The sequence below is a fragment of the Sinocyclocheilus rhinocerous genome, unplaced genomic scaffold (assembly GCF_001515625.1).
Source record: "Sinocyclocheilus rhinocerous isolate Xijiao unplaced genomic scaffold, SAMN03320098_v1.1 scaffold1570, whole genome shotgun sequence".
In the NCBI taxonomy this organism is placed as follows: domain Eukaryota; kingdom Metazoa; phylum Chordata; class Actinopteri; order Cypriniformes; family Cyprinidae; genus Sinocyclocheilus; species Sinocyclocheilus rhinocerous.
The window spans coordinates 63836-80468 of NW_015664984.1; the positions used below are offsets into that span (position 1 = coordinate 63836).

The window sequence follows — 16633 nt, forward strand, 5'->3', positions numbered from 1 at the left end:
ATATGTTCTAATATGTTTGCTTTGTTGTTTATTACACTACATTTTATTAAACATTTTATACTCAAAGGTTATTGTTGAGTCATGGTTTACTCTCTGTGCACCTGCTCTATATGCATAACAATATCAATCACACATATCCTTAATATGCCTTTTTTCACTGCTCCGGGTGTGTGTTCACGGTGAGTGTGTGTTCACTGCTGTGTGTGTGCACTTTGGATGGGTAAATGCAGAGCACTAATTCCGAGTATGGGTCACCATACTTGGCCACATGTCACGTCACTTTCACTTTTTTTATTTATTCTATTTTATTTATTGTATTTATCTTATTTGTATATTCTGTCATTTTTTTATACATTTGTGTTACATCTACATTTTGTAAGTACCTTATAATCTTAAACCACAAATTGAAAAGTTAAAAGGCCTACTTATGAACAACATGTACAAATAAGTTCTTATCCGACAATATTTTAGCATCATTCAGTGAACTTCAAATGCTTAAATGGATCCCAAACAATTTTGCAAAAGCATTATTGTTTAACAGATCGATTAATAATGATCACTTTTACTGGTGCTTTTAAAATTAATTATATGGAATTGAAAATGGGCATGCTACACAAAAATGCACTGTTTTATGCTTTATTATAATTCTACATAGGCCCACTTGTTTGTGAAATGCTCAGAGAGCAACTTATGGCTAAAGATCCCCTGTGCTGTGTGCTGCAATATTTCCAAATTAACCAAGTTTATAAAAAAAACACTGATTTCATTTCACAGATACGTTATTGATCACTCAATAGACAATTGCATTTTTTGCACTTCTAGCTGTTAAAATAGCTTTTACAGTAAGGCATATGTATATGTAACATATATGCATGCAGGAATTACAACAGTCCCTCTCGAGAATGATATTAATTAGGGGCAGATAATTATGGCAACCACTGAAATAGGTCAGATCCCTTTCCACCCTATCAACCTGCGTGTTTGACTGGAATTCATTATAATATTTTAACGTCGACGTGGATTATGGGTTTGAACAAATTTGCTGGTTCTGCATATCGACCTCATACACTTATTTATTTGCTTTTTTTTCCTTTTTTTTTCTCCTTTGATAAGTATTTATTTGTTATTTGAGAAGGTTCGGGAAATATCTCCAACCCGCTCGTTGACGTCATCAGGGGGCGTGACCTATGGCGGAAGCTTTGTTTATTTATTTTTTATTAATAGCAAATAAACAAATGTACATACAAAATAGGAATTGAACAAACAATATTACCTCATACACTTATGGCCCTAAGTATTCACAAGCGAGCGCGTCATTAGCCACAATATACCTTCCTTGAGTGACAGATGGATGCGAGGGAGGGGCTGGATTATTGACCCAAGCGACGTTGTCCCGCCTCTTCGGTTAGAGCTGTTTCTCATTGGTTCACAACAGCGTCACTTAACATTCACGTAGCCTGAGTGGTTTATGTAAACGTAAATTATACTGTCGCACGCAACGGTCAATGGATAAACAGAAAGCCACAGTGCGGGTGGAAGCCCCGCCCTCCTGCAGCAAGAACGAGTAGGCGGGACTATCAGTAGAAGAACGAAGCTGATTTGTCCACTCCATCCGTCCGGATGATGTTTTGATTGCTCATTGGCTGCAGCGCTGTCCATCGATGCTGCGACAGAAGCACCTACGGTAATAATGTCGCTCAGTGACCTAGTATTAAATAAAGCGACGGTTATGTAGATAGGAGGTAGCGGCGGATTATAGCGTCGGTTTGGCCATTTTAAATACTACCGGTACATTCAGGAAGACTTGACAGCGTCGAAAATCTACTAAAAAAAAATCAATCATTCATCACGCAGTGAATTATTTTTGTATAATATTCCGGATCATGCTGAAATCAGAAGGAAAACGCATAGCAGAAAATCAGCATTTGCCTTGAGCAGCGCTGCAGTGCCTCTCTGCGCGATTGGATTTCATCAGCAGATCGATCTACAATAGCACACCGCATTGGGTTTTAACTGGGATATATTCTCTCTGGTCGCGGTTTAGCATATCGGTTTGGTGTAACGGAAGTTATTGGTTTGCAGAGGACTGAATTACAGTTTAACTGGTGAGTAAGGTGTTGTCGGCATCATGCTGTGTCTGATAATACAGTAGACTGGGAGGTTATCGATCACAGTTCCTGCAGGATCAGTAATTTGGAGGGAATCTGATCAGCGGTGTGCGTGTATTTTGCTCAGTCAGCTGTAAGCCAAACTTGACGGAAAGATACACAATTCACAGCTTGTAATCACTCGCTATTATTTACATTTGCATCGTCATTGGCATAAAATGAACCGAAACATTTAGCCTCGGATATTTATGTGTGAGACCTATTGAGTTAAATATCTTGAATGGTTCAAGTCATCATAATAACTAAGCCTGCAGGTAACGCACAGTAACAGGTGCGCAGTAGTTTCGCGTCTTAATACAGTTTAATGAAAATATAATATCCTGGGTCTTTTATTCAGGCAGGTAATCATAGATACACAACAAGTGCACACAGGTGTTTACTGTAGTTACGTTACGTTTACGTTAAGATACTGTGCTTTTTGTTAATGTCGAAAGTTCCCTCTAGAAAGAGACTCGTTTCAAAATGAAAGGTATAATTCAGATAAAAATGAATGACATTTTTAATCCCTCATGTTGGTCCAAACCTGAAGATGTCTGACAGAAAGACTTTTTTATATTTTCTTGCAGGGATGGACAATGCCCATACAAAGACGGTTGAGGAGGTGCTGGGATATTTCGGTGTCAACGAGACAACGGGACTGAGCTCTGAGCAATTAAGGAAGAGCAGAGAAAGCTGGGGCCCCAATGGTACTACATCTCTTGCATAAATACAACAACTGTTTTGAGCATTGTGAACAATAGAAAATGTCATGATGAGATTTCATTTAACCTTTATATTTTATCTTCTGCCCATTTTTCTTTTACTTTGCTATAACCTGTGCCACAGAGTTACCTGCAGAAGAAGGTGAGCTGCTCCCTTGGGTTTGTGTAATTATTAGCAGATCTTTCATCATATTCTCTAAGTTAAAAGTCTCTCTGAGCTTACCTTTGTTGCATGGGAGATGGCATGGTTGTCTAGATAATTAGTTATTATTGGATTCCCTTGAGGAGGTTGGATGAGGTTTGCACTCTGTTTGTAGCTGAATAGATCTTGATTGAATGATAAAGATGTATACATATTAAATATGTATTTGTAAAGGTTTTTACATTTTTACACATTTTTTTGTTGTGTTTACAGGTAAGTCACTATGGGAACTTGTTCTGGAGCAGTTTGAGGATCTGCTAGTTCGGATTCTCCTCCTTGCCGCCTGTATTTCCTTTGTAAGTATAATCAAAGACTGCGTTTACCCTCACACGAGAGTAGTGCTGGCACAGAACAATAGCACAAGCTTTGCACATTCATAGATACCAAACACAGATGCATTAATTCTACAAAACTCTAGCAATCTTCATTCATCCACAAATACTACTGCCAAATGTCTATCTATCTGGTTCAGTTATTTATGGAAAAAGTATTGTGTTAAAATTATTAACGTATTTAACGCACCTTTGCCCGGCCCAGAGCTGTATGTGATCTTACATTGCATGCAACACTTGTTGACAAATATGATGCAGGACGACGACTGACTGCGTGATGTAGTCTATTAGAATGCAGTGTTACATGCCCCTAAAATTCAAGATATGATGCCATAATTATCGTTAAGCATATCACACAAGCAAGAGTGTTTTTTCTCGAATATCTGTATGATTGCAAATATAATATTGATTTTAGGGAACAGTTCAATAAACAATAAGTTAATATTGTGTTACATTTTAGACACAATATTGTCAGTATCGTCTGTTTTTGCTCAACTTCGCCAACAAAAATAGTTAGAAAACACACCACAAGACAATGCCTCCGAGCAACACAGAGATGTTTCATTTTTAACAAATTGAGTGAGCTGATGATTCAGTAAGCCATTCATAAAGACGGTCACTTGCTTTGTTTTTGAATGAATCAGTCATTTGAGTGAATTGGTTGAATGGATCATTGAATGACTCGCTTGGCCTGACTTGCCGCCACCTGTTGGCGGTTTTAGTTTCATATTTAGACTATCATTTTATTTAAAAAAATTATATATTGCAGTATTCAATAATAAAAAAAACATTAATGCCCATTTAAACCCATTAATTGGCATTGTTTATGCAGTTCTAATTGCTAATTTTGCCCAATTCTTTTTAAACATGTCTTCTTTACCCAATTTTTTTCAAATATATTTTAAATGCATATAAATTCAAATCTTTATTATCCTTGTTTTAAGAATACATACTAACTAAAATAATGCTTTAGTTCAATAAAAATATTTGTGTATATTCATTAGTTTAATTCTTGCACAGAGTTACAAATAAAAGCCTGGTTTGCAGTCACAAGCTTTGCATATAAAAATGTTCACACAAAAATTATGTTTGCACTAAATTTAAGATCAAATTTAGAACCAACTTAAAGCCTTATTTAGAATAATTTCGATTTTTAAATGGAAATGTATGTGCCTATGCAGTTGTTGTGAATCTGATGTAACTTTTGCATGGTAACATGGTTTACATTCTATTGTTAAAAATTCGCACTGCCCATGTTTTGCATTACATATTCTCTCTGTCTTTCAGACTCTGGCCTGGTTTGAGGAAGGTGAAGGAACAATCACAGCCTTCGTAGAGCCATTTGTCATCCTCCTCATTCTTATTGCCAATGCCATTGTAGGAGTGTGGCAGGTACAGCCTGTGCAAATTGTTAAATACCTCTTAAATATGTTAATATAAAATATATGAAGCCTTTGGATGAGATGATAATGCAGGACGATTTGCTAGAAATTACAACTCACTGTGTGTATGAATCTGTAGGAGCGTAATGCAGAAAATGCCATTGAAGCCCTAAAACAATATGAGCCTGAAATGGGGAAGGTGTACAGACAGGACAGGAAGAGTGTTCAGAGGGTCAGAGCCAGGGACATTGTGCCTGGAGACATTGTGGAGGTGGCTGGTAAGAATGAGAACTAGATTTCTACATCACTTTTTTTTTATTTGCCAAAATAAAATGTATTTAATGAGAGATTTCTTTGTAGTTTGTACATCTGTACGCTGATGTGTTTCATTTATGTCTGAGTTGCCTTTCATAATTTGTTTCTTAGAGGCTGGAGTAAGAGTTATAGAAAATGAAATGGATGTGCCAGTGTTTCCGTAAAGAAAAAAAAGAAGAGAGGTCCACTCTCTGTGTCTGGAGATAATTTTAGGACATTGCTGAGAGATGGCTGTGTTCTGATTGTTTGTAAAAGCCAGTCAAAACTGCCTAGCACAGTCTGTCTCAAATGCATTAAGGATGTTTCTCAAGAAAATAGCCAGCTGTTCCCACAGTTAGGTAACGTATTGTTAAATACATGTTTGGCATAGTTTGATTCTTTCCAAAAACCACGCACATTGATTATCTGAAGGAATGACTCCCGTGAGACTGCTGCCCAAAACATCACAGGTCCCCACCATATTTAAAATTTGGCAAGACTATGTGGGTTTCTCCAGACTTTATGAAAAATTTCTCATCATTTAACGTTTTTTTATTTTAGATTCTTTAAAGGAGACATATTATGCCCCTTTTTACAATATGTAATATAAGTCTCTGGTGTCCCCAGAATGTGTCTGTGAAGTTTCGTCTCAAAATACTCCACATATCATTTATTATATCATTTTGAAAATGCCTATTTTAAGTGGAAGCAGAAACGTGCTGTTTTTCATTCATGTCTCTTTAAATGCAAATGAGCTGCTGCTCCCCGCCCCCTTTTCCAGAACAGAGCTGCGCCATTACAGCTCGGACCTGCTAAAAAAACATCTGTTTTGGTTCTGATTATCATGTTTAGCGCTGAAATCATGCGTGTTAAACCATTTGAGTTAATATACATTAAATAAATCAATAAATCCACTGCTCTCTTGTCTCCTCTGTTATGTATTCTTTTGCATTAATAAAACTGCCACTGCCAGAAATTCCAGGTTTATGAGGTTTGTTTTAAATGCGGTTTACATTTTTGAAATTATGCTCAGGCTTTAGGCCAGTTATGCATTGCACTGTCCTACCATTATTGTTGGTGAGCTGTGACTTGCAGCCACAGTTCCTTTTGCCTCAGTGAAGTTTTTCCAGATTTATTTGCGCATGTTATTTTTATAGGCTGTTTCCCAGGACGCATTAAATGTGCTGCATTCTGTGTGACTGACGCACCTGCAACTGTAGCACTTGGCACCTTTGGAACTCTGTTAGTTGCTTCCTGTTGCTTTGAAAACTCACATCAAACTCTTAATTGTCTGAACCCATTTATAGCTGATGCTTGCTGCTAATTGGCAATCAACCTAATTTGACTCTCCTTTGCAGCTGCATTTGCAATTATCATTTGGTCACTTCAAAGTAAATCTCTTATTCATTTACATACATGTACATACACTGAAAATCTGAGTATTCAAAATCTAATTTAAACCTGAAAGATTTAAGATTTGAATCACTCATCCATCCATCTATCCATTCCCCTCCTATGTAGGGTCACAGGGAGGATTTTAAATAGTTTAAAATAAATGAAATGATGCCACTAATCAAATAAGCAAATTTGTGACAATGACAATGTAAACTTCTTTTAGTTCAGTCATTCACTCAAGCTATTATGCTGATAATACATGATGTATTTTTATTTGAACCAATTTTTGAAGTTTTTTGTGGTCTTTAGTATCAGATTTGACAGAAAGGGTTAAGACCCAGTCTCAGAATGTTCTTGGCCCTCCACTCAAAGTTCTATTCTAAGAATCCCAAAGCTAATGAATAAAAATAAGGTTGACATCTTTTTTGCATCGATCTGTATCTTGACTGACATTGGTTTCTAAAGATAGATTGTAAAGTATGGGGTGCTAATCAGCAATATTGTAGTTTAAACCTCAGAGTCCCACTGTAGCAAAAGAGTATTAAAGCAATTAAATAATACCTTTTTTTTTTTTTCTCAATTCCCAACATTTAGTGATAGAAAAACATCCCAGTATAGACTTTTTTAAAACATTTTTTCTGAGTGTTGCAGAAATGCTACAGGGGTCCTTTTGTATGTAATTAACATATCAGAGCACAGTCAATAATATAAATAAATATTCAATATAAAAATAAAATTTTCTTAAAGATTTCTGTGTTTTGTTTTTTTTTGGCATTTTTGCCTTTATTTAGATAGGGCAGTGTAGTGACATGCAGCGAAGTGGGAGAAAAGGGGTTGGGAAAGGTCTATGGGCCGGGATTCGAACTCGGGACACCCGAAGCACACTGCTGCTATATGTTGGCGCTGCCCACAAGGCTATCGGCTTATTTTTATTTTATTTTTTTGATGCAGTCTAATGAAATAATAAAATTTGTTACCTTAAGTATTATTGCAATTTGAAACATTTTCAACAAACTTCATAATTTTATAATAAGTGGCTCCAAAAATATCTTTCATTGGAAAAAAAAGGAGGGGATGATAATTAAATAGAAAAAAAGTCTGTTGCTCAAAAGTGCTTTAATACATCAAAAGTATGTTCTTATACATTACCTAAACCATTTCTCATTTGTGTTGATTACATTGGTTGCGTTTCTGTAAAATATGTATATCTTTGATGCCTTTACTGTTCTTATCGCATAACATGCCTGATAAAAAAATGACACAAGTCTCTCTTTTTTGCACCTGCTTTTCTCCAGTTGGTGATAAAGTCCCAGCAGACATCCGACTGACCTCCATACGCTCTACTACTCTGAGAGTGGACCAGTCCATCCTGACGGGGGAGTCTGTATCCATCCTGAAACACACAGACCCAGTGCCTGACCCCCGTGCCGTCAACCAGGATAAGAAAAACATGCTCTTTTCTGTAAGATTATCTGGAGTGATTATGTTAGTTATCTGTCCATCTGCAGCTATTCTTTATGCATTTCAGGTTTTGTTTTTGTTACCTGTGGCGATCAGGCACTGGATTAAACGCGGCCAGATGTGGATGTGTATGATGGTTTGTGTACTGTAGTGGATTATGTCCGGCAGTCAAGTCTGTGTGTTGAATAAAACATCACTCATATTGTTTGCTCCCACATGGCTATAGACTGAGTCATCACGTCACACAGGCTTTGAGCTCTCAGATGGATAATGACCAGAGAGTACCAGCCTCAAAGACTCCACCCCCACACCCACACACACACGCTAAAGCCTCCATTACTTCTGTCCCGCTGAGAAACTCTAATGGATGTCTGGCCATGTAAGGACAGGAACATAAACAGTGACTTGGGGGACCCATCCAAAATGAAAAGCAAAACAATGAATGAAATGGGTAGCACTTTATTTTACAGTCCTGTTCCGCTTGTACATACTTATTATAATAACTGGGTAATAACTAGGTACTAACCTGAACCAACCCCTAAATCTAACCTTAACCCATGAATTTACCTTATATTACCCAGTACTTTCTTGGGTAAGTACACTGTAAGTGCATGTACTGTAAAATAAAGTGTTACCATGATATGACTTTAAATATCACACATCTAGGCTCCAAAATTAACTTTTTGTCTCAGCGGACAATGGTAGGTGTTAAAAAAAGTACCTATGTAGTACCTACTAAGTGCTATGAAGCTATATCAAATATATATAGCATTTTTTTTGTATATATGTATCAATGGCGTGTGCCAGTCACTCTATGAAATGCCACCTGCTACAAAAACACCTTGACGTGATGTTACTTTGTTCTTTATTGTTTCATTTTGATAGCTTAAAGTCAGGAATATGTTGCCCCATAGATTTCTAAAGTTGGTACATTTTCAACTGAAGCAAAAGTTGAGGTAAAAAGATACATTCTCTTTTAGTAGATCATTTGCACTGCTTAGATTTGATTTAAATTACTTGTCATTTATAAATTGCATTTTAAATAATGTAAATTCCTGTCCAACTGGCCAATAACATTTTATTCATTTGTTCATTTTATTCAATTTCTTAATTCCTAAGCTTGTTATAAGTACTGTAGGTGATGTTAATCCATCCTGGAAATTCAATTACGCTCCTAGTAATTACTCTGTCTGACAGTTCATCTGATCCACATGTGAATGTGTGTTTGTGTAGGGGACGAACATTGCAGCAGGGCGAGCGATAGGTGTTGTAGTGGCCACAGGTGTGCACACAGAGATCGGGAAGATCAGAGATGAGATGGCAGCCACCGATCCAGAGAGAACCCCTCTGCAGCAGAAACTAGACCAGTTTGGAGAGCAACTCTCTAAGGTAGGAAACTCAATTATCTGTGCTCTCTCTTTTTTATTTTTACCTTCACTCTATTGTTTGTTGAGTAACTATGCTCCTTGTATATGTTTTCTGTGCACATTATGGAAATTTTCTGTATGGATACGATGTGCAGTATAAAGCAGAGCACTGTGCTCAATGTGATTCTCCATTTCAAGTTTGATGAATGTACTGGAAGTGTGATTTAAATTTTTTTTCCTTGATTCATTAGTGGATTGAACTACCAAATTCCATGTTTAAACAAAATGTGATTAAAATTACAAAATAATCTTATTTATTTCTGAAATATGCAACATTTTAGCATATATTTAATCTTGCGTGTGCAGATGACTTTTAAAAAACTAGTTGGCTCTTTAATATACTGTATACTGTGCAGTATATATTCCAAACGATTAAAAAATAACACACAAAATCTGTATCATATTCCATATTCTTCCGTTTGCATAATTTAGCTATTTCCTGCTGTACTTGAACTCAGTGCACCTTGAGTTTTTTTTTTAGAACATATCATTTGCACTGCAATGGTAATTTGCCATTTTTGTACCTCATTATTGTACCTCATTATTTTTACTATTTCAGTCCTTTTTGCACATTTTTGCTATGCATGAACTCACTGCACCTTTTATATTTATACACATTGCCATTTACACTATAATTGTCCTCTGCCATTTATACATCATCACTGTATCTGCACCCTCTCTCTTATTTTTGATCTTTGTCATTTGCATTTAACTTATCTCTTACCATCTATACCTCATACCAGCGGTTCTCAATTCCAGTCCTCGCGTACCCCCGCTCTGCACATTTTGTATATTTCTCTTATTGCTTCAGACGTTTGTTATATTTGACTGTAAGTGCCCTGCGAAGTGGACATTACCGGATATTCCTCCATGATTCAAGTTTGAAGGGAGCGTATGTTCCATACAAAGGGCATTTAAGTGTGCGAGACGTGAATTTAAATTGTATTTATTTACAGAGGTATATTATGTCCCACTTCACGCTTCTCTAGTAAGTTTCGTATGTGTGTGAAGACGCTGCAGGCAGCGGCGCAGCGCAAATCTGTAAATGAATATTCCGAAGTGAAGTAAACTTCAACGGATTTCCCCTGCTCAGGGAGTAGGGAGCAATGGACACTGTGTAGGGACCATGTCAATCGGAACACAGTTCATGCACGGAGCTCACTTCTAACGAGATGATGATCTGAATCAGGTGTGTTAACAAAGAGAGACATGCAAAACATGCAGAGCGGGGGTACGCGAGGACTGGAATTGAGAACCGCTGCCTCATACCATATAACTGTATTTTATTGGCTGTGTACTTGTACTTTGCCCAATAACAATTAAAGTGAATGTATTCTAATCTAATCTAATCTAATCTAGTATTCCACTCCAAAAACAGCCTGTGCTAAATAAATGAACCAAAAAAGACAATACAAATGTAAAAATAAATTTACAGTATTTCATTGACAGATCCTCTCATTTGCTACATAACAGTTAGCATTCACTCTGCAGCAATTTGTCAGCATTATCGAGCTCCAGAGGTTGGGTCAGAAGTAACTGTTTGAATGTGAGTTATTCTTTCTCTTTCTCTTTCTGTCTGAAGGTGATCACAGTGATCTGTGTGGCGGTTTGGGGTATTAACATCGGTCACTTCAGTGACCCAGTGCACGGAGGCAGCTGGCTGCGTGGAGCTGTGTACTACTTTAAGATCGCAGTGGCTCTGGCTGTAGCCGCCATCCCTGAGGGTGCGCAAATGTTAACCTATTTTTTATCTTTGCCATAGCCAAATTATTTAAATCTCCTTTTCTCAGGAATGCTATATGTTGGGATCCAGATGTCTGAACACTTTGACGCAAAAATGCTATAGTCCGTTCCCTCCCATCTGTAGAGACACTTGGCTGTACCTCCGTCATCTGCTCTGACAAAACAGGCACTCTTACAACCAACCAGATGTCTGTCTGCAGGGTGAGAGAGACTTGTGTCCAGAGCCACAGTTTTACTCTAATATTTAAGTAATACTTATAATAATAATTTCTAATAGTGTGTAATTCTAACAGATGCATTGTGGGATTTTATTATTCTCTGATAGCTAGAAGATTAATAACATGGAATGATGCTTGAAAACCACGGATCGAACTTACTAATCATGTGTGTGCATGCATGGCTGTGCATGTGTGTTTGTCTGGGTGCAGATGTTTATTGTGGACATCGTCTCAGGTGAGAGGTGTTTACTGAACGAATTTACAGTAACTGGATCTACTTACGCCCCTGAAGGAGAAGTGTGAGTTTATTTCACATCTAACTACACTCACATACACACACACACACACACACACACACATTCACAGGAATCTCTTCTGAACTAACCTGTGGTTTGCCTAAACATTTATGTGATGTCTTTCTTAAGATTTTTTCTCTTTTCCTAATCGATCCCTTTTTCTCACACTACCTGTTTTCAGTCCTGAATTCTCTATTTGCAGTCCTCCTCCAATCCCTCCCATCCTCTTTTTGTCTCTGTTTCAGGTATAAGGACGGTGGAATGGTACGCTGCAGTCAGTATGAAGGGCTGGTGGAAATGGCCTCTATCTGTGCCCTGTGTAACGACTCTTCGCTGGATTACAACGAGGTGCGTGTGCACATCTACATATTCTCTCTGTCATGGTGAAGCTGTAGAGACCTCATTTTCTCTGTATTTCCTCTCAGAGTAAAGGTGTGTATGAGAAAGTGGGAGAAGCAACTGAGACGGCTCTCTGTTGTCTGGTGGAGAAGATGAACGTGTTTGACACAGACCTGAGAGGCCTCTCACCTGCTGAAAGAGCCACTGCCTGCTGTTCAGTGAGTGTTCATATAGTAATATGTTGGCCCACACAGAATCTCCACTCAGTGACAGCAGTATGATATGGTATATTACATGTAGAACTATTTTAACATAATTTTTCTAACTGTATTATTTATATTATTTTATATGATGATTATACATTTATTTTATTAATGTATTATTATATTATTTTGAATTTATTTACACAAATAAATATATAAATATTATATATATGTAAATATATGTATGATGTATAATTAATAAATATAAAACTATAACCTTTTAGATATATTATTAGTATTTTTATTTATGAATTATTTCATTATATGCTATTTGTCAGCTACTCTGGCACAACAGATTTCATCACATTTCAAATGCACTTTAAAATATTCTCTTTATTCTATATAGTTTATTTGTCAAGAGTAGATGAATGCACATTTTTGCATGATACATTTTTTTACTGAGAGAGAAAAGTAGCTTTTTTAATGTTTGTAAAACTTCACCCTCAAGGAACTGAAAACACAACACTGGATTTTTTTCATCATCAGCAAAGAAAATTGGAAAAAAGTGCAGATTCTGTGTGGATCTAATAAATGGGTTATTTGGTGGCTTTTTTTTTTTTGAACTGCTGCTTGTGAAATTACAGTCACTAATGATGAGTGAGTAGAATGTATTCCCTCCAGCACTTCTCTGTCACACACATGCTTCTTCTCTCAGGTCATAAAGCAGTTAATGAGGAAAGAGCTGACTCTGGAGTTTTCTCGAGACAGGAAGTCCATGTCTGTTTTCTGCTCTCCAAACAAACTCACTCGCTCTGCTTCAGGTGCCAAGATGTTTGTCAAGGTCTGGTTTTCATCTTTCTTTAAAGCTTTCTCTTTTTCCATTCCTTTCATTTTGCATTTTTGTTGGAGGATCACTATATATAACTGTAACTGTATCTTTAAACAAAATAGACTAATTCATAAATAACCTATTTTAGCAAGAACAAATGCTTAAAAAAAGATTATATAACAAGTGGACATTCAGCAGCCAACATTTAAAATGTTATTGTGTCTTTTAAAGTGGCGCATCAGCTCAAAATTAGAGATGGGAATCTTTAGGAATGTAACAAATGTGATTTCCAGTTCCACTTTACTTGGACATCTTTGTTCTATATATAATATTTCTGTATATCTATTTTCAGCAGTGTCACATGATCCTGATCTTTCTAATATGCTGATTTTATCTGATTTTATCAATGTTGAAAACAGTTCTGTAGCTTAATATTTTTGTGGAAATTGTGATGCGTTTTTTCTGGATTATTTGATGAATAGTTGAAAAGAACAGCATTTATAATCATAATTTTTTGTAACATTAAAAATGCCTTTATTGTCACTTGACTTTTCTTAATCCCTTCTTAATATTAAGTGGTTCTCGAGGTGTGAAATGTATCATTGCCCTTCCATCTACAATTCTACATGCATTTTATCTCTTGATGTTATTTATGGATTTTAATTCCTATTACAACTATTAATTGGTTTTCGATTGTTGAACTTTATCCTCACCTTCCTCACAATTCCGCATGCATTTTATCTCTTAATCCTGACTTCATAGGGGGCGCCAGAGAGTGTGCTGGAGCGTTGCCACTGGATACGGGTAGGAGGTGGTACACGGGTACCGCTGACTTCTGACCTAAGGGAGCAGCTCTTAAGCACAGTAAGAGAGTGGGGCTCGGGACGTGATACACTTCGCTGCCTTGCCATGGCAACTAGAGATTCACCCCCTGACCCTCGAACCCTGAACTTAGAGAACTCTGCAGCCTTCACAGAATATGAGGTGAGCAAGTTTGTGCGATAAATAATCTGAAATCATGAGAATAAGTTTAGGACAAATTAATATGAAATTAATTGTACATGAAGCAAAAAATATTTAAAAAATGTATATTTGAGTGCTAAAACTTGAACACTCTTTTTCGTCTCTCACAGTCGGACTTGACATTCGTAGGCTGTGTGGGAATGTTAGATCCACCCAGGAAGGAAGTGCTGAATGCAGTGCGTATGTGCAGACAGGCTGGTATACGGGTCATTATGATCACAGGTGGGTTAAACACACACGTAGAAGTGATTGTAAAGGGAAAGTTCACCCAAAAATGAAAATTCTGCCATCATTTACCTACCCTCATGTCATTCCAAACCAACAAGACTTTGGTTAATTTTCATAGCCTCGTCCCGTCTTGTGAACCTTTCCCAATCATGCTCCCCCTCGCTATCTCCCACTTTGCTTCCTGTCAACTAACTGTCCTATTAAAATAATAGGCAACAAATTGTGTTTTTGGATCTTCTGTTCTGAGTTTTGGTTACCTGGCCCTTTCAAAGGAGGGATAGAAACCTTCTGCTTTCATTAAAAATATCTTGTGTTTTGAAGATTAACCAAAGTTTTATGGGTTTGGAACAACGTTATGGCAGTGTTGGGGGTAACGCATTACAAGCAATGCTGGTTACATGATTTAATTACCTTTTTCAGGTAACTCGTAGAGTAATGCATTACTTTTAAATTTACAACAAAAGATCTAATTTACTTTGTTTTCCCATTTATTCACTGACACTTGTCCTGTCCCCATGCAGAGGCACTTCCTTCATCCTGAGGCTTATTAATTTCACTTTTAATGTGAAAGGGCCTTTCCAATTGCCAAAAATATAACATTTATTTAATTGTATTATTTTATTTTATTTAATTGTTTAAAAAAATAAATAAACAAACCCAGCCCAGGTGACAAAACGTAACGCAAAATCAATGTAATGCATTACTTTCAATAAAAAGTAACTACAATAAATAACACGGTTACTTTTTTATGGAGTAACGCAATATTGTAATGCATTACTTTTAAAAGTAACTTTCCCAACACTGCATGAGGGTGAATAAATGATGACATTTTTGGTTGAACTAACCCTTTAAATCTCAACGCTCAATCTCAGTGACAAATATAATTCCAGTCTATTATCTAATTGTGCCTGGGCAGAGTAAACACAAACAAATATGCAGGTGAATGTTAATCTAAGGTCTTCTTCTATGCGTTTGTCTAGGTGACAATAAGGGCACTGCCCTGTCTATCTGTCGTCGAGTGGGCATCATCACTGAGCAGGAGGAAGAGGAGGCTGAAGGTGGGCCGTTTGGCAGTGGCCTCACAGGACGGGAGTTTGATGAGCTGCCTCCCCACCTGCAGCGACAGGCCTGCCGCACCACCCGCTGTTTCGCCCGCGTCGAGCCAACGCACAAGAGCCGCATTGTAGAATATTTGCAAAGCCTCAGTGATATCACAGCGATGGTAAGTATTACTAGACATATGAAAGTGCAAAAGTGCAAAAAATTTAAATTAATGAACGCTTGTGTTTTCTGTCCAGACGGGTGATGGTGTGAATGATGCCCCAGCTTTGAAGAAGGCTGAGATTGGCATTGCTATGGGCTCAGGCACGGCTGTGGCTAAATCTGCTTCAGAGATGATCTTGGCAGACGATAACTTTTCAACCATCGTAGCTGCAGTGGAGGAGGGCCGAGCCATTTACAACAACATGAAACAGTTCATCCGTTACCTCATTTCTTCTAACATTGGAGAGGTAGTATGGTATGTACAGACAAAAATCACTGTAAAGCCATGGTCACACTATACTTTGAGCAAGCAAAATTTCTGCAAACACTGCAACAGTTGTAATATGACATCACTCTCTGTGGCATCTTTTCAGAAAGCATATCTAGAAGGCTGTGAAACACCTCCAAAATATGTGCCAAGGAAATCTTTCACCCTCACACAGGGGCGCATTAATGCACGGGCTTCAAGGGGCTGAAGCCCAGGGGCCTACACTGGAAAGGGGGCCCACTGGCTGCAGGGAAATTATATTTTTTGAATAATTATTTATATGGGAGTTTGCAGCAGTGACAACAGCGTTCTGTAAACAAACTCACACACTCTTTTTCAACGACGCCCTGGTTGTAGTAGCCTATATAGTGAATGGCTCAGTTTAGGTTCCCCCCACACAGTTTGTGTAGTTGGTATGTTCCACGTGTTCCATCGATATACTGAAGGCAGAATGTAAAATGCATTCGCTAGTAAATAACCGCAGCACGAGAGTATCTTTTAGGGCTGCATGATAAATCGCATGCGATATTTAAAGGAACACTCCACTATTTTTGAAAATAGGCTAATTTTCCAACTCCCCTAGAGTTAAACAGTTGAGTTTTACCGTTTTCGAATCCATTCAGCCGATCTCCGGGTCTGGTGGTAGCACTTTTAGCTGTAGCTTAGCATAGATCATTGAATCTGATTAGACCATTAGCATCTTGCTCAAAAATGACCAAAGAGTTTCTATATTATATTATATTCCTATTTAAAACTTGACTCTTCTGTTGTTACATCGTGTACTAAGACCGACGGAAAACGAAAAGTTGCGATTTTCTAGGCCATATGGCTAAGAACTATACTCATATTCTGGCGTAATAA

At 37.4% G+C, this 16633-nt stretch overlaps 1 protein-coding gene across 1 annotated transcript in view; it reads left to right on the plus strand.

Moving 5' to 3' along the window:
- Positions 1-1661: 1661 nt before the first annotated feature.
- LOC107730518 (sarcoplasmic/endoplasmic reticulum calcium ATPase 2) overlaps positions 1662-16633 on the plus strand; it is a 38630-nt gene continuing 23658 nt past the window's right edge. Inside the window, 18 exon segments of the mRNA XM_074560142.1 lie at positions 1662-2105; positions 2735-2854; positions 2994-3011; positions 3285-3367; positions 4691-4795; positions 4925-5063; positions 7770-7936; positions 9169-9324; positions 10945-11090; positions 11153-11306; positions 11534-11622; positions 11865-11967; positions 12045-12176; positions 12877-13002; positions 13753-13974; positions 14124-14235; positions 15222-15463; positions 15540-15760. Coding sequence (XP_074416243.1) covers positions 2737-2854; positions 2994-3011; positions 3285-3367; positions 4691-4795; positions 4925-5063; positions 7770-7936; positions 9169-9324; positions 10945-11090; positions 11153-11306; positions 11534-11622; positions 11865-11967; positions 12045-12176; positions 12877-13002; positions 13753-13974; positions 14124-14235; positions 15222-15463; positions 15540-15760 — 2333 coding nt within the window. The 5' untranslated portion in view covers positions 1662-2105; positions 2735-2736.